The sequence below is a fragment of the Salmo salar genome, unplaced genomic scaffold (genome assembly GCF_905237065.1).
Source record: "Salmo salar unplaced genomic scaffold, Ssal_v3.1, whole genome shotgun sequence".
In the NCBI taxonomy this organism is placed as follows: Eukaryota; Metazoa; Chordata; class Actinopteri; order Salmoniformes; family Salmonidae; genus Salmo; species Salmo salar.
In genome coordinates, this window is record NW_025547873.1 from 120,568 (window position 1) to 142,348 (window position 21,781).

General features: G+C 45.2%; 1 protein-coding gene across 1 annotated transcript in view; it reads right to left on the reverse strand.

Moving 5' to 3' along the window:
* Window positions 1-205: 205 nt before the first annotated feature.
* LOC106609786 (nuclear respiratory factor 1) overlaps window positions 206-21,781 on the reverse strand; it is a 43,117-nt gene continuing 21,541 nt past the window's right edge. Inside the window, 3 exon segments of the mRNA XM_045711669.1 lie at window positions 206-1,825; window positions 10,741-10,788; window positions 10,791-10,864. Of these exon segments, the coding sequence (XP_045567625.1) occupies window positions 1,665-1,825; window positions 10,741-10,788; window positions 10,791-10,864 (283 nt within the window). The 3' untranslated portion in view covers window positions 206-1,664.

Genomic DNA, 21,781 nt, shown 5'->3' on the forward strand with positions numbered 1-21,781 from the left:
CTGAGTGTGTGTGGCGGGTAGGGGGATGACAGTGGAGTGTATAGAGGTCATGGAGTTTTCATGGCAGGGTAACTACATCGATATACCATGTAGAAAAAGAGGGGCATGGACCAACAACGACCTGGTATGATGTGAAGAATAATAGTAGGGTTTTGGAAAGGAAGTATTTCACCTTCAGAGTTCAATGATGACACTGGCTAGTGTGACCGGTGAACAGTAGTCACTTTATTGGGCGATCACATGGACTGCATGCTTGGTGTAATTCAGTCACCTAATGTATTTCCTAAATCATTCATTCTACGAAGGATTCTCTGTAGTGAGCTGAATTTATTCATACCGTCATATCAATCCAAAGAATGCACACGTATTCTGTACAAATACAAAAGTCATTGAATGCTCTGTAGTACACAGTACGGCCTCCCTCAATGTATAAAATGATTTAGAATAAGTTCCTACCACTGACATCAAAAGGAGCGTCTTGGTTGTTTTGTTTTTAAATACTCAAAAAGGGACAGCTACTCATGCATTGGAGACACCAATTGTGATATTCTCTGGAGTCAAAATGGCTGCCTAGCCAGGTCGTCAAATATCCAGCACAAAAAAATACCTTACTGATAAATCCTGAGTCTTCACAAATCCCAGCATGTGTGTGGAGTGGACTACAGTACAATAAACCACACAACAACAGGTAACATATTTCAGAAATAATGTTTCATTGGAATCATTCTAGGCAGTGAAGTGTCTTACAGTTGATAATTGGGATGCTTCATAGACATCCAGGGTACAAGAGGAACATTGACTAATATAGCAGGGGGTGGAATTAGTGGAAAGGTTCCTGGGTTTCGGCACAACCTGATTGCATATGAAGTCCATGACAACAGAGCAGAGAGTGATTGTGATTTAGTAACCGCATTCTATAACAAACATGGAATAACACTCACATAGACATAGTACCAAAACGTCATTAATGGGACTGTGATATAGGTTCAGAATGAAAGGTGAATTGGTGGTGGTGGCGTCCCCCTTGGCTTTTTGGTTATTCTTTAAGTAAATGTTAAGGTGTGCAGAAATAAATACTAAATACTCTAACCCATGTCACACAATGCTCAACATCAAAGCTAAAAAAGGACATTCAAACAAAAAAACATATCTTCTACTATATACACACACATATAGTAAACAATGCATTGATAAATCCGTCACTTTTATTCCCCTGCAGATGTACATAAAAAATATATTTTTTTACATTGTACAGAGCGCAGCATGTGGAAACCATAGAGAATGATAGAGGCCTCTACTGGCCAAAAGGCTGTATTAGCATGGGCAGCGCCATTTAGGGCTTCCACCATTTTAATGTAGTCAACTGGGGGGGGGACTTCCAACTTCATTGGCTGATCCTTCCTGGTGACGCTGACGGAGTCATGTCCAACCGGGTTATCAGGAGGGATCAGTCAATCGTGAAGCGGAAAATTGACTACTTCAAAATGGAGATGGCCTCAATGGTGATGCCCATGCTGTCACAGACACTATAATGGCACAGATACAAAGATGAGCCCTCTCTCTCTCTCTATGGTGAAAACGGACTATCCCTCCCTCAGCTCCCGGCGGCGGCCATTTTGGGACTTTGTTCCAGCGGAACACACCTGCCAAGGGAGGATTCAGTGTCACTGCTCCAGAGTCACTACCTCCACCGCGTGGCCGTCCAGTGTGACTGTGTTGTCGATGCGTGTGGCCACGGGCGCCATGGCCACTTGTACGGGCCGGTTCCCCTGGGCTAGGCTGGTAACCACCGTCTGGTACATGCTGACTGGGATCTGCACCAGGCCTGGAGAGAGACAGAGGGGGATACAGGCTTAGACACGTTTAAATAGTATAAAGTAGCCTTTTCTTCTGTTCTCCATCGACCTAAATGTCTTTTTATTTTATTTATTTCACCTTTATTTAACCAGGTAGGCCAGTTGAGAACATGTTCTCATTTACAACTGTGACCTGGCCAAGATAAAGCAAAGCAGTGCGACACAAACACAGAGTTACACATGGGATAAACAAACATACAGTAAATAACACTATAGAAAAGTCTATATACAGTGTGTGCAAATGTAGTAAGATTAGGGAGGTAAGGCAATAAATAGGCCATAGTGGCAAAATAATTACAATTTAGCAATTAAACACTGGAGTGATAGATGTGCAGAAGATGAATGTGCAAGTAGAGATGCGGGGGTGAAGAAGCAAAAAATAAACAACAATATGGGAATGAGGTAGTTGGGTGGGCTATTTACAGATGGACTGTGTACAGTGGGGGGGGAAAGTATTTGATCCCCTGCTGATTTTGTACGTTTGCCCACTTACAAAGAAATTATCAGTCTATAATTTTAATAGTATGTTTATTTGAACAGTGACAGACAGAATAACAACAAAAAAATCCAGAAAAAACGCATGTCAAAAATGTTATAAAATGATTTGCATTTTAATGAGGGAAATAAGTATTTGACCCCTCTGCAAAACATGACTTAGTACTTGGTGACAAAACCCTTGTTGGCAATTACAGAGGTCAAACGTTTCTTGTAGTTGGCCACCAGGTTTGCACACATCTCAGGAGGGATTTTGTCCCACTCCTCTTTGCAGATCTTCTCCAAGTCATTAAGGTTTCGAGGCTGACGTTTGGCAACTCGAACCTTCAGCTCCCTCCACAGATTTTCTATGGGATTAAGGTCTGGAGACTGGCTAGGCCACTCCAGGACCTTAATGTGCTTCTTCTTGAGCCAGTCCTTTGTTGCCTTGGCCATGTGTTTTGGGTCATTGTCATGCTGGAATACCCATCCACGACCCATTTTCAATGCCCTGGCTGAGGGAAGGAGGTTCTCACCCAAGATTTGACGGTACATGGCCCCGTCCATCGTCCCTTTGAAGTTGTCCTGTCCCCTTAGCAGAAAAACACCCCCAAAGCATGTTTCCACCTCCATGTTTGACGGTGGAGATGGTGTTCTTGGAGTCATAGACAGCATTCCTCCTCCTCCAAACACGGCGAGTTGAGTTGATGTCAAAGAGCTCCATTTTGGTCTCATCTGACCACAACACTTTCACCCAGTTGTCCTCTGAGTCATTCAGATGTTCATTGCCAGACTTCAGACAGGCATGTATATGTATTCTTGAGCAGGGGGACCTTGCGGGCGCTGCAGGATTTCAGTCCTTCACGGCGTAGTGTGTTACCAATTGTTTTCTTGGTGACTATGGTCCCAGCTGCCTTGAGATCATTGACAAGATCCTCCCGTGTAGTTCTGGGCTGATTCCTCACCGTTCTCATGATCATTGCAACTCCCCGAGGTGAGATCTTGCATGGAGCCCCAGGCCAAGGGATATTGACAGTTCTTTTGTGTTTCTTCCATTTGCGAATAATCGCACCAAATGTTGTCACCTTCTCACCAAGCTGCTTGGCGATGGTCTTGTAGCCCAATCCAGCCTTGTGTAGGTCTACAATCTTGTCCCTGACATCCTTGGAGAGCTCTTTGGTCTTGGCCATGGTGGAGAGTTTGGAATCTGATTGATTGCTTCTGTGGACAGGTGTCTTTTTTACAGGTAATAAGCTGCGGTTAGGAGCACTCCCTTTAAGAGTGTGCTCCTAATCTCAGCTCGTTACCTGTATAAAAGACACCTGGGAGCCAGAAATCTTTCTGATTGAGAGGGGGTCATATACTTATTTCCCTCATTAAAATGCAAATCAATTTATAACATTTCTGGATTTTTGTTGTTGTTATTCTGTCTCTCACTGTTCAAATAAACCATTAAAATTATAGACTGATCCTTTCTTTGTCAGTGGGCAAACATACAAAATCAGCAGGGGATCAAATACTTTTTCCCCCCACTGTACAGGTGCAATGATCGGTAACCTGCTCTGACAGCTGATGCTTAAAGTTAGTGAGGGAGATAGAGACTCCAGCTTCAGTGATTTTTGCAATTCGTTCCAGTCATTGGCAGCAGAGAACTGGAAGGAAAGGCGGCCAAAGTAGAAGTTGGCTTTGGGGATGACCAGTGAAATATACCTGCTGGAGCGTGTGCTACGAGTGGGTGCTGCTATGGTGACCAGTGAGCTGAGATAAGGCGGAGCTTTACCTAGCAAAGACTTATAGATGACCTGGAGCCAGTGGGTTTGGCGAAGAATATGAAGCGAGGGCCAGCCAACGAGAGCATACAGGTCGCAGTGGTGTGTAGTATATGGGGCTTTGGTGACAAAACGGATGGCACTGTGATAGACTGCATCCAATTTGCTGAGTAGAGTTTTGGGGGCTATTTTATAAATGACATCGCCGAAGTCGAGGATCGGTAGGATGGTCAGTTTTACGCGGGTATGTTTGGCAGCATGAGTGAAGGATGCTTTGTTGCGAAATAAGAAGCCGATTCTAGATTTAATTTTGGATTGGAGATGCTTAATATGAGTCTGGAAGGAGAGTTTACAGTCTAACCAGACACCTAGGTATTTGTAGTTGTCCACATATTCTAGGTCAGAACCGTCCAGAGTAGTGATGCTGAATGGGCGGGCAGGTGTGGGCAGCGATCGGTTGAAGAGCATGCATTTAGTTTCACTTGCATTTAAGAGCAGTTGGAGGCCACGGAAGGAGAGTTGTATGGCATTGAAGCTCGTCTGGAGGTTAGTTAACACAGTGTCCAAAGAGGGGCCAGAAGTATACAGAATGGTGTTGTCTGCATAGAGGTGGATCAGAGAATCACCAGCAGCAAGAGCGACATCATTGATGTATACAGAGAAGAGAGTCGGCCCGAGAATTGAACCCTGTGGCACCCCCATATAGACTGACAGAAGTCTGGACAACAGGCCCTCCGATTTGACACACTGAACTCTATCAGAGAAGTAGTTGGTGAAGCAGGCGAGGCAATCATTTGAGAAACCAAGGCTGTTGAGTCTACCGATAAGAATGTGGTGATTGACAGTCGAAAGCCTTGGCCAGGTCGATGAATACAGCAGCACAGTATTGTCTCTTATCGATGGCAGTTAGGATATCGTTTAGGACCTTGAGCATGGCTGAGGTGCACCCATGACCAGCTCAGAAACCAGATTGCATAGCGGAGAAGGTACAGTGGGATTCGAAGTGGTCGGGTGATCTGTTTGTTAACTTGGCTTTCGAAGACTTTAGAAAGGCAGGGTAGGATGGATAAAGGTCTGTAACAGTTTGGGTCTAGAGTGTCTCCCCCTTTGAAGAGGGGGATGACCGGGGCAGCTTTCAATCTTTAGGGATCTCAGATGATACAAAAGAGGTTGTTTAATGCAGTACGCTCAACCAGCCTCACAAGGGCAGACCACGTGTAGTAACCATGCCAGCCCTGGACCTCTACAATGTTTAATGTCATTAATTGTAATTGTTTGTAAATGTATTTTTAGTTATGTGTCCGACCCCAGGAAGAATAGCTGACATCATGGCGTCAGCTAATAGGGATCCTAATAAACATGTATATTCCATATTTTCTTGTGTGATGTTATAAATGTAATTTGAAGTGAAATATTAATTTCCCAGAATGAGAGCAATCCATTTTGCTATGCTATTATATTTTTTGGCCACACATACAATGCAGTATTGACAAAGGGACTGATGAAATGGACAAATGACAATTGGCCATTTTAGTTCTACTGTGAAGTGCCTTGGTCCATGAGGGTCTTTAAGGTGGGGTTAGGGCCTGAGAGAGAGCCATGCTTGAGTCAAACCGCTTTAGGCAGCCATTTTAGAGAGGCTACATTGCAGAACAATGGTCCAATTGAACCGGACTGCCTCTCCTCCCTGCCCAGCTGTGTGTGAGTGTGAGTGTGTGTGTGTGTGTGTGTGTGAGAGACTCTGCCTGGGGATTACTACTTAAGTCACGTGGGTCTCTGCCCAGCCCCACAAGCTGTCACAGTGTCACAGGCTAGGGGAAGGAGGTCATAGCTGGGCGGATGCTCGTGGTCATTCCACATTTCAGTGATACACTGGCATAATGATAACTAATGCGGGCATTTTGAAAATGATGCATAAATGTGATCAACAATATGATAACCCACACCTCTTTACCTTATCCACTAGGTAAAGGATCCAGACCCCTCCTTTAGAAAATGTGATTAGTTTAAACACCACATTTTAGTGTTAAAATGTAACGTGAGAAAATGCAATTTAAACAATGTCTGTCTACAGACATTAATAAAGTCTCAATTATGTTTCAATTATAAAATCACTAAATGTAATGCCAAGTAAATCCATTTGGTCGACTCGTATGATCAATCTGCGGCGTACATGCCTTCTCTAAATGAGGCCCCAGGTCCCCCCTCTGTAGTAGTCTAATAAGCCCCCTTGGTCCAGCTACGTGACAGAATCAAGTTGTGTTGATTCAGGTAGTTGACTGGCTGTGATGATTGTATAGTAGCAGGGCTTACAATACAGTGTGTGTGGGGGGGCAGTCTGGCATAGTAAGTTCACCATGTCTTGACTGATTTCAAGTCAATGCTAATATGGCACAATTTGCTAGCTAGCTGACCAACAACTGTAACAATGTATTTGAGAGACAAGCGCTCATTGTGCAAATGTAAATATGTTTTCAATAAACAGTTGAGACTAAATATAGTTTACATGTTGTCAATATGTGGCAGGTAGCCTGGCATTCAGAGAGAGAGCCCGGTGCTTACTGAGTCAAGTACCAGGCCAAGCCGCTCACACTTCACTTACTGTGACATTGAGGGCCATGGTCGATGAGTGTGTGTATGTGTGCTAGGGACAAAGCTAGCCAATCAGGCAGCACTTCAAACAGTGGCCCCTCCACTCCTCCATTACGGTGATTAGGTAAAGGTCAACAGGCTCAGGAGAGGAGCAGCACTGGGCCAACAGGTGAAGGGCTGGTTGTTAGCTGAGTGGGGCCTGCTGCTAGCTAACATACTAAGTGTGTGTTCCAAATGGCATTCTATTCCCTATACAGTGCACTACTTGTGACCGCTTTGGACAAAAGTAGTCAACTATACAGGGGATAGGGTGCCATTTGGGATGCAAACTAACAGCAGAAGCTACAAGGGAGGGAGGTTTAGCGCTGTGGCTTCTACCAACTGGCTAAAATAACCCACTTGTAGAATGATGGGGCACGGAAGGGGCTCCAGCTATCCCACAATGCCCTTTCCTAGCCTCAGGCTCCTTGGTTCTGCTGCCTCCCTCCCTGTCCATTCACTAAACAGAGTGGCTGAGTTTTTGACGGCTCACAAAAAGCCACAACAGATGTGTTTTCACTAGATAACACAGCCACAAAGTCAAAATTGTCTTTTGGTCTTAAAGTTAGGGTTAGTAGTGTGGTTAAAGTTAGGTTTAAAATCAGATTTTAAGAAGATAAATTGTAGAAAGGGGTGGGGTTTAGCCATAATTACGACGTTGTGGCTGTGTTAACTAGTGACGACCCAACAGATGGGCATCTTAAAAAGGGTAGCTATTTTGCAAATGACCGTATGATTCATGTCCAAATCGGAACATGTTTTTCGTTGGTCATACCGTCTGTCACTCCTGTGAAACATACCACACCCAATAGGGACAGCTTTAACTTCACTTAGGAGAAAAGCATTAGATTCTCACTGCAATGCAATGCAGCGACTGTAAAATGATGGGCAGGCACATTGTGGGGGGGAAAGAAGGCTTCCTGATGTCCATTTCTTTAAATGTAGTTGTAGTGCTTGCTAATCAGCTTTGGGTGTTTAAAGACACACCTTTGCTAGTGGCCTTCTTCCTACTGCAGCCTGTGGGCAGTGGTAGAGGAGGGGACAGTGTGAGTCACCATGAGGCCGGTTGCTGTCCGGTCCCAGGGCGCTGACAGCTGGCCCAGTGATTAGACTATAGACTGATAATGGAGTGGATCAAAGCCTCTTTAGCAAGAGCACTTCAGGGAGATGACAACGCCCCGTGCCTGGGGGGAAGGGTCACCAGCAGGGGCATGGCCCACTGTAGGACAGGGAGGTGACGAGAAGAGACAGGAAACTAGCCCTGAAGGCAGAGAGTATGGAGTTTCTGGAATGATGGTGGTGGAGTGTTACGTGGATAAAAGCTGCTGCTGAGATCATGATGTAACCATCAGCTGATGAGAGCTGGTATCATACGACCTGAAAGAATTGAAATAACTGTAATCAGTATGTATTGGAAATGTGTATCTACAGTATGAACGGTCTGCAGCAGAGTTGTAGAGACATAGTAGGGATTAATAGAATGGTGGACATGCTCACATGGGTCTCTGTTGCATCAACACAGAGTGTCTCACTGACAGGTCCTGTCCTATTCCCTCACATACTGACCAGACCTGGCATCTCCTGTCCTATTCCCTCACATACTGAACAGACCTGGCAGTTCCTGTCCTATTCCCTCACATACTGACCAGACCTGGCATCTCCTGTCCTATTCCCTCACATACTGACCAGACCTGGCATCTCCTGTCCTATTCCCTCACATACTGACCAGACCTGGCATCTCCTGTCCTATTCCCTCACATACTGACCAGACCTGGCATCTCCTGTCCTATTCCCTCACATACTGACCAGACCTGGCATCTCCTGTCCCATTCCCTCACATACTGACCAGACCTGGCATCTCCTGTCCTATTCCCTCACATACTGACCAGACCTGGCATCTCCTGTCCTATTCCCTCACATACTGACCAGACCTGGCATCTCCTGTCCTATTCCCTCACATACTGACCAGACCTGGCATCTCCTGTCCTATTCCCTCACATACTGACCAGACCTGGCACCTCCTGTCCTATTCCCTCACATACTGACCAGACCTGGCATCTCCTGTCCTATTCCCTCACATACTGACCAGACATGGCAGATCCTGTCCTATTCCCTCACATACTGACCAGACCTGGCAAATCCTGTCCTATTCCCTCACATACTGACCAGACCTGGGTTTAAATACATGTCTATTTAAGTATTTGAAATACTTATTTTCTTGTTTTGAAATGTATTTGAAAGTAATTAAAATACAGTAAATAGTACTGGAACCCAGCTGTGATACAGACACTACTGTGTAACTGGGAAGACTAGACTCAATGGAGGAAATGCTGTTGGTGGAAAACCAGCTTCACTAATGTGTCCCGGTGTTGCTACCACCCAAGAACCATACTCATCAACAGTCCTTTTATGTGGACCTCACCTTCTGGGGTAAAATCAGAAAGTACACAACAAACTCCACAACTAAAGTACAGGACCAAATATCCAGTCATACCAACTCCTTTGTTAAATGCACATTGAAACCTATGGCCTTGTTGAAAACCTCCGGGCCTTTTAGTGATTTTCATTTGCCACCCTTCCAGACAATTTGAATGAGTTGAATATGAAAGGAGCTTGACTTGCTCTGAATGTAATGAATGATATAAATCTAGTGTAAACTGAGTATCATTAACATTCAAACTGGACAGTTGTGGTCACTTAATGAAACACATGGGCAGAGTCAAGTTCAGGCAGGCCTCTGCGCTACAGTAAAATCATTCTCCCCCCAATTAGTCCTTTTGGAAGTTTTTCTTGTTAAGCCCTTTTGTTGGTCTGGACAGAGTATCTAGTATGACACACACACACACACACACACACACACACACACCACACACCACACACACACACACGCACAGCACAGCTGGGGAACCTGGGTTATCCTAGCGAGAGCAGGGGACAGGTTTGTATGTGCTGTGTTACCTGTAGCTGACACCCCAGACAGGTCATCATGATATGGGAGGATTATGTTCAACTGAGTGATTTAGTCGTTTTGTATGCATGGTGTATATGAAACAACGTGTGGGTTCAAACGCTAGGGCTGCGTGGGTTCAAACGCTAGGGCTGCGTGGGTTCAAACGCTAGGGCTGCGTGGGTTCAAACGCTAGGGCTGCGTGGGTTCAAACGCTAGGGCTGCGTGGGTTCAATGTTAGGGCTGCGTGGGTTCAATGTTAGGGCTGCGTGGGTTCAAATGCTAGGACTGCGTGGGTTCAAATGCTAGGGCTGCGTGGGTTCAAACGCTTGGGCTGCGTGGGTTCAAACGCTTGGGCTGCGTGGGTTCAAACGCTAGGGCTGCGTGGGTTCAAACGCTAGGGCTGCGTGGGTTCAAACGCTAGGGCTGCGTGAGTTCAAACGCTAGGGCTGCGTGGGTTCAAACGCTAGGGCTGCGTGGGTTCAATGTTAGGGCTGCGTGGGTTCAAACGCTTGGGCTGCGTGGGTTCAAACGCTAGGGCTGCGTGGGTTCAATGTTAGGGCTGCGTGGGTTCAAACGCTAGAGCTGCGTGGGTTCAATGTTAGGGCTGCGTGGGTTAAAACGCAAGGGCTGCGTGGGTTCAATGTTAGGGCTGCGTGGGTTAAAACGCAAGGGCTGCGTGGGTTCAATGTTAGGGCTGTTGTTTGAATTGACATTTACATTTTCCATCAATGAAGTAGCTATCAGCAAAGTCAGAGCTAGAAAGGGGGGGTGCCAGTGTTAGTTCACAAAAGGCATTATTATTATTTTATGTTAGGGGGTGTTGTAATGTTAGGGGGTGTTGTAATGGGTGTTGTAATGTTAGGGGGGTGTTGTAATGTTAGGGGGGTGTTGTAATGTTAGGGGGTGTTGTAATGTTAGGGGGTGTTGTAATGTTAGGGGGTGTTGTAATGTTAGGGGGTGTTGTAATGGTATGAGGAGTGTCAGTGGACTATTTCACATTGATTTATACAGGTGAGTCAATTACCTGACAATAGTTGTTGAGAGGTTGTGTGGTACGTACCGCTGCCATCTTGCACTCCAGTCAGTGCTCCTACAGCAGCCGCCGTTTCCCGGCCAGAACGATTTGACCTCCTCCCTGTAGGGTGGCCTCAGCCAGCGTCGCCACTGCATGGGCCGCAGCCTCACTGCAACACAATCACACACAGCTTAGAGATGGAAAGGAGGTGATGCGTGGCTATTTGTCCACCCTTCACATCATTGACAGACTGGTGGACATGGACAATTATTGGGAGAGGGGACAACAACCCAAGCCCCAACCCTGACAGTATGGTGGTGTCAGAGGCCCAACATTAGCCTACAGTTGACTGTATGGTGCTACCAGAGGCCCAACATTAGCCTACAGTTGGCTGTATGGTGGTGCCAGAGGCCCAAGATTAGCCTATAGTTGGCTGTATGGTGGTGCCAGAGGCCCAACATTAGCCTATAGTTGGCTGTATGGTGGTGCCAGAGGCCCAACATTAGCCTATAGTTGGCTGTATTGTGCTACCAGAGGCCCAACATTAGCCTATAGTTGGCTGTATGGTGGTGCCAGAGGCCCAACATTAGCCTACAGTTGACTGTATGGTGCTACCAGAGGCCCAACATTAGCCTATAGTTGGCTGTATGGTGGTGCCAGAGGCCCAAGATTAGCCTACAGTTGACTGTATGGTGCTACCAGAGGCCCAACATTAGCCTATAGTTGGCTGTATGGTGGTGCCAGAGGCCCAAGATTAGCCTACAGTTGACTGTATGGTGCTACCAGAGGCCCAACATTAGCCTATAGTTGGCTGTATGGTGGTGCCAGAGGCCCAAGATTAGCCTACAGTTGACTGTATGGTGCTACCAGAGGCCCAACATTAACCTATAGTTGGCTGTATGGTGCTACCAGAGGCCCAACATTAACCTATAGTTGGCTGTATGGTGCTACCAGAGGCCCAACATTAACCTATAGTTGGCTGTATGGTGCTACCAGAGGCCCAACATTAACCTATAGTTGGCTGTATGGTGCTACCAGAGGCCCAACACTCTCACCCAAACACCCACTTCAACTCCCCCACATCTGAAGGTGAGTAGGCAGCACAAAACCGACCCCAGTGCCCCAGGGACTGCGGACAAGGAATGGGGTCATTAGAACATGGGGGAGATGGGGTCATTAGAACATGGGGGGAGATGGGGTCATTAGAACACGGGGTGGAGATGGGGTCATTAGAACACGGGGGTCATTAGAACACGGGGGTCATTAGAACACGGGGGGAGATGGGGTCATTAGAACACGGGGGGAGATGGGGTCATTAGAACACTGGGGGAGATGGGGTCATTAGAACACGGTGGGGTCATTAGAACACTGGGGGAGATGGGGTCATTAGAACACTGGGGGTCATTAGAACACGGGGGAGATGGGGTCATTAGAACACGGGGGGTCATTAGAACACGGGGGAGATGGGGTCATTAGAACACGGGGGAGATGGGGTCATTAGAACACGGGGGAGATGGGGTCATTAGAACACGGGGTGATGGGGTCATTAGAACACGGGGGAGATGGGGTCATTAGAACACGGGGGAGATGGGGTCATTAGAACACGGGGGTGGGGTCATTAGAACACGGGGAGATGGGGTCATTAGAACACGGGGGGTGGGGTCATTAGAACACGGGGGGTGGGGTCATTAGAACACGGGGGGTGGGGTCATTAGAACACGGGGGAGATGGGGTCATTAGAACACGGGGGGAGATGGGGTCATTAGAACACGGGGGGTGGGGTCATTAGAACACGGGGGGATGGGGTCATTAGAACACGGGGGTGGGGTCATTAGAACACGGGGGTGGGGTCATTAGAACACGGGGGTGGGGTCATTAGAACACGGGGGATGGGGTCATTAGAACACGGGGGAGATGGGGTCATTAGAACACGGGGGAGATGGGGTCATTAGAACACGGGGGGTGGGGTCATTAGAACACGGGGGTGGGGTCATTAGAACACGGGGGTGTGGGGTCATTAGAACACGTGGGGTGGGGTCATTAGAACACGGGGGGTGGGGTCATTAGAACACGGGGGTGGGGTCATTAGAACACGGGGGGTGGGGTCATTAGTCAGCTCAGCTTTCCCCATTGAGACCGTGTCTGTGCCTTGATCTAGGTTGGGCAAAATTAAAAATGGCGGTGTTCGCTTTAGCAATCTCACTAGTATAAAGACCTCCTCCATTCCTGCCATTATTGAAAGAGATTGTGATACCTCACATCTCAAAATTGGGTTACTTAATGTTAGATCCCTCACTTCCAAGGCAGTTATAGTCAATGAACTAATCACTGATCATAATCTTGATGTGATTGGCCTGACTGAAACATGGCTTAAGCCTGATGAATTTACTGTGTTAAATGAGGCCTCACCTCCTGGTTACACTAGTGACCATACCCCCCGTGCATCCCGCAAAGGCGGAGGTGTTGCTAACATTTACGATAGCAAATTTCAATTTACAAAAACAAAGTGTTCGTCTTTTGAGCTTCTAGTTATGAAATCTATGCAGCCTACTCACTCACTTTTTATAGCTACTGTTTACAGGCCTCCTGGGCCATATGCAGTGTTCCTCACTGAGTTCCCTGAATTCCTATCGGATCTTGTAGTCATAGCAGATAATATTCTAATTTTTGGTGACTTTAACATTCACATGGAAAAGTCCACAGACCCACTCCAAAAGGCTTTCGGAGCCATCATCGACTCAGTGGGTTTTGTCCAACATGACTCTGGACCTACTCACTGCCACAGTCATACTCTGGACCTAGTTTTGTCCCATGGAATAAATGTTGTGGATCTTAATGTTTTTCCTCATAAACCTGGATTATCGGACCACCATTTTATTACGTTTGCAATTGCAACAAATAATCTGCTCAGACCCCAACCAAGGAGCATTAAAAGTCGTGCTATAAATTCTCAGACAACCCAAAGATTCCTTGATGCCCTTCCAGACTGCCTCTGCCTACCCAAGGACGTCAGAGGACAAAAATCAGTTAACCACCTAACCGAGGAACTCAATTTAACCTTGCGCAATACCCTAGATGCAGTTGCACCCCTAAAAATAAAAACATCTGTCATAAGAAACTAGCTCCCTGGTATACAGAAAATACACGAGCTCTGAAGCACGCTTCCAGAAAATTGGAACGGAAATGGCGCCACACCAAACTGGAAGTCTTCCAACTAGCTTGGAAAGACAGTACCGTGCAGTATCGAAGAGCCCTCACTGCTGCTCGATCATCCTATTTTTCCAACTTAATTTAGGAAAATAAGAACAATCCGAAATTTATTTTTGATACTGTCGCAAAGCTAACTAAAAAGCAGCCTTCGCAAATGGAGGATGGCTTTCACTTCAGCAGTAATAAATTTATGAACTTCTTTGAGGAAAAGATCATGATCATTAGAAAGCAAATTACAGACTCCTCTTTAAATCTGGGTATTCCTCCAAAGCTCCATCGTCCTGAGTCTACACAACTCTGCCAGGACCTAGGATCAAGGGAGATACTAAAGTGTTTTAGTACTATATCTCTTGACACAATGATGAAAATAATCATGGCCTCCAAACCCTCAAGCTGCATACTGGACCCTATTCCAACTAAACTACTGAAAGAGCTGCTTCCTGTGCTTGGCCCTCCTATGTTGAACATAATAAACAGCTCTCTATCCACCGGATGTGTACCAAGCTCACTAAAAGTGTCAGTAATAAAGCCTCTCTTGAAAAAGCCGAATCTTGATCCAGAAATTATAAAAAACTATCGGCCTATATTGAATCTTCCATTCCTCTCAATTTTTTTTGAAAAAGCTGTTGCACAGCAACTCACTGCCTTCCTGAAGACAAAACAATGTATACGAAACGCTTCAGTCTGGTTTTAGACCCCATCATAGCACTGAGACTGCACTTGTGAAGGTGGTAAATGACCTTTTAATGACGTCAGACCGAGGCTCTGCATCTGTCCTCCTAGATCTTAGTGCCGCTTTTGATACCATCGATCACCACATTCTTTTGGAGAGATTGGAAACCCAAATTGGTCTACATGGACAAGTTCTGGCCTGGTTTAGATCTTATCTGTCGGAAAGATATCAGTTTGTCTCTGTGAATGGTTTGTCCTCTGACAAATCAATTGTAAATTTCGGTGTTCCTCAAGGTTCCGTTTTAGGACCACTATTGTTTTCACTATATATTTTACCTCTTGGGGATGTCATTTGAAAACATAATGTTAAATTTCACTGCTATGCGGACGACACACAGCTGTACATTTCAATGAAACATGGTGAAGCCCCAAAATTGCCCTCGCTAGAAGCCTGTGTTTCAGACATAAAGAAGTGGATGGCTGCAAACTTTCTTCTTTTAAACTCGGACAAAACAGAGATGCTTGTTCTAGGTCCCAAGAAACAAAGAGATCTTCTGTTGAATCTGACAATTAATCTGGATGGTTGTACAGTCGTCTCAAATAAAACTGTGAAGGACCTCAGCGTTACTCTAGACCCTGATCTCTCTTTTGAAGAACATATCAAGACTGTTTCAAGGACAGCTTTTTTCCATCTACGTAACATTGCAAAAATCAGAAACTTTGTCCAAAAATGACGCAGAAAAATTAATCCATGCTTTTGTTACTTCTAGGCTGGACTACTGCAATGCTCTACTTTCCGGCTACCCGGATAAAGCACTAAATAAACTTCAGTTAGTGCTAAATACGGCTGCTAGAATCCTGACTAGAACCAAAACATTTGATCATATTACTCCAGTGCTAGCCTCCCTACACTGGCTTCCTGATAAGGCAAGGGCTGATTTCAAGGTTTTACTGCTAACCTACAAAGCATTACATGGGCTTGCTCCTACCTATCTTTCCGATTTGGTCCTGCCGTACATACCTACACGTACGCTACGGTCACAAGACGCAGGCCTCCTAATTGTCCCTAGAATTTCTAAGCAAACGGCTGGAGGTAGGGCTTTCTCCTGTAGAGCTCCATTTTTATGGAATGGTCTGCCTACCCATGTGAGAGACGCAGACTCAGTCTCAATCTTTAATCTTTACTTAAGACTTATCTCTTCAGTAGGTCCTATGATTAAGTATAGTCTGGCCCAGGAGTGTGAAGGTGAACGGAAAGGCTGGAGCAACGAACCGCCCTTGCTGTCTCTGCCTTGCCGGTTCCCCTCTTTCCACTGGGATTCTCTGCCTCTAACCCTTATACAGGGGCTGAGTCACTGGCTTACTGGTGTTCTTCCATGCCGTCCATGGGAGGGGTGCGTCACTTGAGTGGGTTGAGTCACTGACGTGGTCTTCCTGTCTGGGTTGGCGCCCCCCCTTGGGTTGTGCCATGGCGGAGATCGTTGTGGGCTATACTCGGCCTTGTCTTAGGATGGTAAGTTGGTGGTTGGAGACATCCCTCTAGTGGTGTGGGGGCTGTGCTTTGGCAAAGTGGGTGGGGTTATATCCTGCCTGTTTGGCCCTGTCCGGGTGTATCATCGGATGGGGCCACAGTGTCTTCTGATCCCTCCTGTCTCAGCCTCCAGTATTTATGCTGCAGTAGTTTATGTGTCGGGGGCTAGGGTCAGTCTGTTACATCTGGAGTATTTCTCTTGTCTTATCCGGTGTCCTGTGTGAATTTAAATATGCTCTCTCTAATTCTCTCTTTCTGTCTTTCTCTCGGAGGACCTGAGCCCTAGGACCATGCCTCAGGACTACCTGGTATGATGACTCCTTGCTGTCCCCAGTCCACCTGGCCGTGCTGCTGCTCCAGTTTCAACTGTTCTGCCTGCGGCTATGGAACCCTGACCTGTTCACCGGACGTGCTTGTTGCACCCTCGACAACTACTATGATTATTATTATTTGACCATGCTGGTCATTTATGAACATTTTAACATCTTGACCATGTTCTGTTATAATATCCACCCTGCACAGCCAGAAGAGGACTGGCCACCCCTCATAGCCTGGTTCCTCTCTAGGTTTCTTCCTAGGTTTTTGGCCTTTCTAGGGAGTTTTTCCTAGGGAGTTTTTCCTAGCCACCGTGCTTCTTTCACATGCTTTGCTTGCTGTTTGGGGTTTTAGGCTGGGTTTCTGTACAGCACTTTGAGATATCAGCTGATGTACGAAGGGCTATATAAAAATAAATTTGATTTGATTAGAACACGGGGGGTGTGGGGTCATTAGAACACGTGGGGGTGGGGTCATTAGAACACGGGGGGAGATGGGGTCATTAGAATACGGGGGGAGATGGGGTCATTAGAACATGGGGGGATGGGGTCATTAGAACATGGGGGGATGGGGTCATTATAAAGCATCTTTTCTGCCATGGTCAACTTTGGGAATCTAAAAGACATGAGCTGGCGCACACCCAGAAAAAAGATTGTGTGGAGGTGCTGACTAACGGCGAATAAACTATAAAAATAAAGAGTCTAACACTCCATATATAAACTCCCAGTAATTTATTGGGTAAATCACCTTACTTTGGGAATCTGACACATATTCCTCAACAGGGATACTAACTTCTAGTTCTCCTCTTCCAGCCAAACGACATAGGAAATATAATCAACACCCAAGAGTTTCATCCACAACGATTCATAGAATGACTGTTTACAGCTCACATTTATAGAACAAACTAAAGATCACACTGACAAGAATTGACATATCCCATTTTCAACCATTCTGTCATAATGAGAACATCCACTAGGATAAAAAAATAAGCTCTTTTTGAGAGAAAAAAAAAAGCCTTTTCCCTCCTCAGTGGGCACTGGGGGTTGGGAAACAGGGACGGAAGGTTCTGGCAGTGCAGAGTGCAACGCTGCTCACATGAGGTAACCAGGAGGGAAGAGGACTCCTGTAACAAGCCCCAATGGGAACTCCAAGACACTGGAGGAAATGACTCCAAACTACCGTAGTGTCGACGAGTGCACCGCCAGCATCTACCGTAGTGTTAACAAGTGCACCGCCAGCATCTTCACACTTAGTACACACAATAGGTTCCAAAAAAACAAATGACTTTAAACCAGTTTTACTGTTTAGTTCACAAACACCCGTTACCACACTTTTGTGAAAAGTGCAAACTCATTCAGCAGTGGTTTTGTGAGGAATAAATGTAGCGGCTGATTGGTTGGTTAGCAACCACTTAACACCCCAGAAACCAGGCGAGGCAGTTGAGTACAAAGGTAACGGCTAATTAATTAACTAAAATTAAACACTGAAACGGGAGGAAAAAGCAGCTGACCCCATGTCCCTATGGGACCCTTAGTTTCCTGCTCCAACCGTCCCCGCTTTCTGACATCACAGGTGTTATAGAACTACCTATGCAATTAGAGACTATGGGAATAACACTATTCAGCCTAGTTGCCTGCCCCTCCCTTGTTACGGCTCAGACCCCAGGGTCTCGTGTCAGCACTTGCTGATATGAATACACCTAGATGCACTTTGTTCACGCTATAAGATGCCCCATTGCCAATGCAAGCACTGTCCTTAAAGGCCCAATGCAGCTGTTTTTATCTCAATATCAAATCATTTCTAGGTAACAATTAAGGACCTTACATGATTGTTTTCAATTAAAACGGTTTCAACTAAAATAGCTTCTTAATAAAGGACAATTTCTCAAACAAGAACTTTGCTAGGACTAGAGTGGTCTGAGTGGGGAGAGGAAAATGTAACTTCAGCTGTTATTGGCAGATGTTTGGAATCCTCTTTCTTATTGGTCTATTAACTAATTTACTGCATGGTGAAATTTCAGGCGGTCTTTTCAAACAGCTCTAACACTAAAATGGCATTATCATCATTTTATACAATTTCAAAGTATTATTCCAACCTCAGTGTGGAAATATATAAAACACAGGAAATCACCCATTTGACTGCACTGGGCTGGACCTTTAACCATCAGTGGGGGACATGCTAAACTGACCCAAAATCAGTGTCTATGGGCAACTTCATCCTACTCCATTATAAACAGAGAGGAGAGAGCATCTCTCAATCCCACTGCGGCATTCTGGGACAGCAGGATTCTGACTCCACACCCTTGTACCAGCATCCTGCATTAAGCCCACAGAGAGCCCCACCCCTAAGCAGTGCAGCAGGAGATGTGTGCATTGTGCACATTGTTTACAGAATTAGATTTCTCCCAATCTCAAAATGTTTCTGCAGGTTTCATTCAGTTTGGATGTTTTTAGATTGACACAGTGTGTTACGTAATGACATTCTGTAACAACATTATATCATGGTTACAGTTTTTATTTGATTTAACATTTAAATATACAGTTTAGTCTCACTGACATCAAATCTATTTCACAAGAGAAACCTGTTAGAGATGACTGTCAGTAGCTCAAAACATACACACTGATGACTGTGTTGCTCAAAACATACACACTGATGACTGTCAGTAGCTCAAAACATACACACTGATGACTGTCAGTAGATCAAAACATACACACTGACGACTGTCAGTAGCTCAAAACATACACACTGACGACTGTGTTGCTCAAAACATACACACTGATGACTGTCAGTAGATCAAAACATACACACTGATGACTGTGTAGCTCAAAACATACACACTGATGACTGTGTAGCTCAAAACATACACACTGACGACTGTCAGTAGCTCAAAACATACACACTGACGACTGTCAGTAGCTCAAAACATACACACTGACGACTGTCAGTAGCTCAAAACATACACACTGACGACTGTGTTGCTCAAAACATACACACTGACGACTGTGTTGCTCAAAACATACACACTGACGACTGTGTTGCTCAAAACATACACACTGACGACTGTGTTGCTCAAAACATACACACTGATGACTGTCAGTAGCTCAAAACATACACACTGATGACTGTCAGTAGCTCAAAACACACACACTGATGACTGTCAGTAGCTCAAAACACACACACTGATGACTGTCAGTAGCTCAAAACACACACACTGATGACTGTCAGTAGCTCAAAACACACATACTGATGACTGTCAGTAGCTCAAAACACACACACTGATGACTGTCAGTAGCTCAAAACATACACACTGATGACTGAGTAGCTCAAAACATACACACTGATGACTGTCAGTAGATCAAAACATACACACTGATGACTGTCAGTAGCTCAAAACATACACACTGACGACTGTCAGTAGCTCAAAACATACACACTGACGACTGTGTTGCTCAAAACATACACACTGACGACTGTGTTGCTCAAAACATACACACTGACGACTGTGTTGCTCAAAACATACACACTGACGACTGTGTTGCTCAAAACATACACACTGACGACTGTGTTGCTCAAAACATACACACTGACGACTGTGTAGATCAAAACATACACACTGATGACTGTGTAGATCAAAACATACACACTGATGACTGTGTAGATCAAAACATACACACTGACGACTGTCAGTAGCTCAAAACATACACACTGACGACTGTGTTGCTCAAAACATACACACTGATGACTGTCAGTAGCTCAAAACATACACACTGATGACTGTCAGTAGCTCAAAACATACACACTGATGACTGTCAGTAGCTCAAAACATACACACTGATGACTGTCAGTAGCTCAAAACATACACACTGACGACTGTCAGTAGCTCAAAACATACACACTGACGACTGTGTTGCTCAAAACATACACACTGATGACTGTCAGTAGATCAAAACATACACACTGATGACTGTGTAGCTCAAAACATACACACTGATGACTGTGTAGCTCAAAACATACACACTGACGACTGTCAGTAGCTCAAAACATACACACTGACGACTGTCAGTAGCTCAAAACATACACACTGACGACTGTCAGTAGCTCAAAACATACACACTGACGACTGTGTTGCTCAAAACATACACACTGACGACTGTGTTGCTCAAAACATACACACTGACGACTGTGTTGCTCAAAACATACACACTGACGACTGTGTTGCTCAAAACATACACACTGATGACTGTCAGTAGCTCAAAACATACACACTGATGACTGTCAGTAGCTCAAAACACACACACTGATGACTGTCAGTAGCTCAAAACACACACACTGATGACTGTCAGTAGCTCAAAACACACACACTGATGACTGTCAGTAGCTCAAAACACACATACTGATGACTGTCAGTAGCTCAAAACACACACACTGATGACTGTCAGTAGCTCAAAACATACACACTGATGACTGAGTAGCTCAAAACATACACACTGATGACTGTCAGTAGATCAAAACATACACACTGATGACTGTCAGTAGCTCAAAACATACACACTGACGACTGTCAGTAGCTCAAAACATACACACTGACGACTGTGTTGCTCAAAACATACACACTGACGACTGTGTTGCTCAAAACATACACACTGACGACTGTGTTGCTCAAAACATACACACTGACGACTGTGTTGCTCAAAACATACACACTGACGACTGTGTTGCTCAAAACATACACACTGACGACTGTGTAGATCAAAACATACACACTGATGACTGTGTAGATCAAAACATACACACTGATGACTGTGTAGATCAAAACATACACACTGACGACTGTCAGTAGCTCAAAACATACACACTGACGACTGTGTTGCTCAAAACATACACACTGATGACTGTCAGTAGCTCAAAACATACACACTGATGACTGTCAGTAGCTCAAAACATACACACTGATGACTGTCAGTAGCTCAAAACATACACACTGATGACTGTCAGTAGCTCAAAACATACACACTGATGACTGTCAGTAGCTCAAAACACACACACTGATGACTGTCAGTAGCTCAAAACACACACACTGATGACTGTCAGTAGCTCAAAACACACATACTGATGACTGTCAGTAGCTCAAAACACACATACTGATGACTGTCAGTAGCTCAAAACATACACACTGATGACTGTCAGTAGATCAAAACATACACACTGATGACTGTCAGTAGATCAAAACATACACACTGATGACTGTCAGTAGCTCAAAACATACACACTGATGACTGTCAGTAGCTCAAAACATACACACTGATGACTGTGTAGATCAAAACATACACACTGACGACTGTGTAGATCAAAACATAC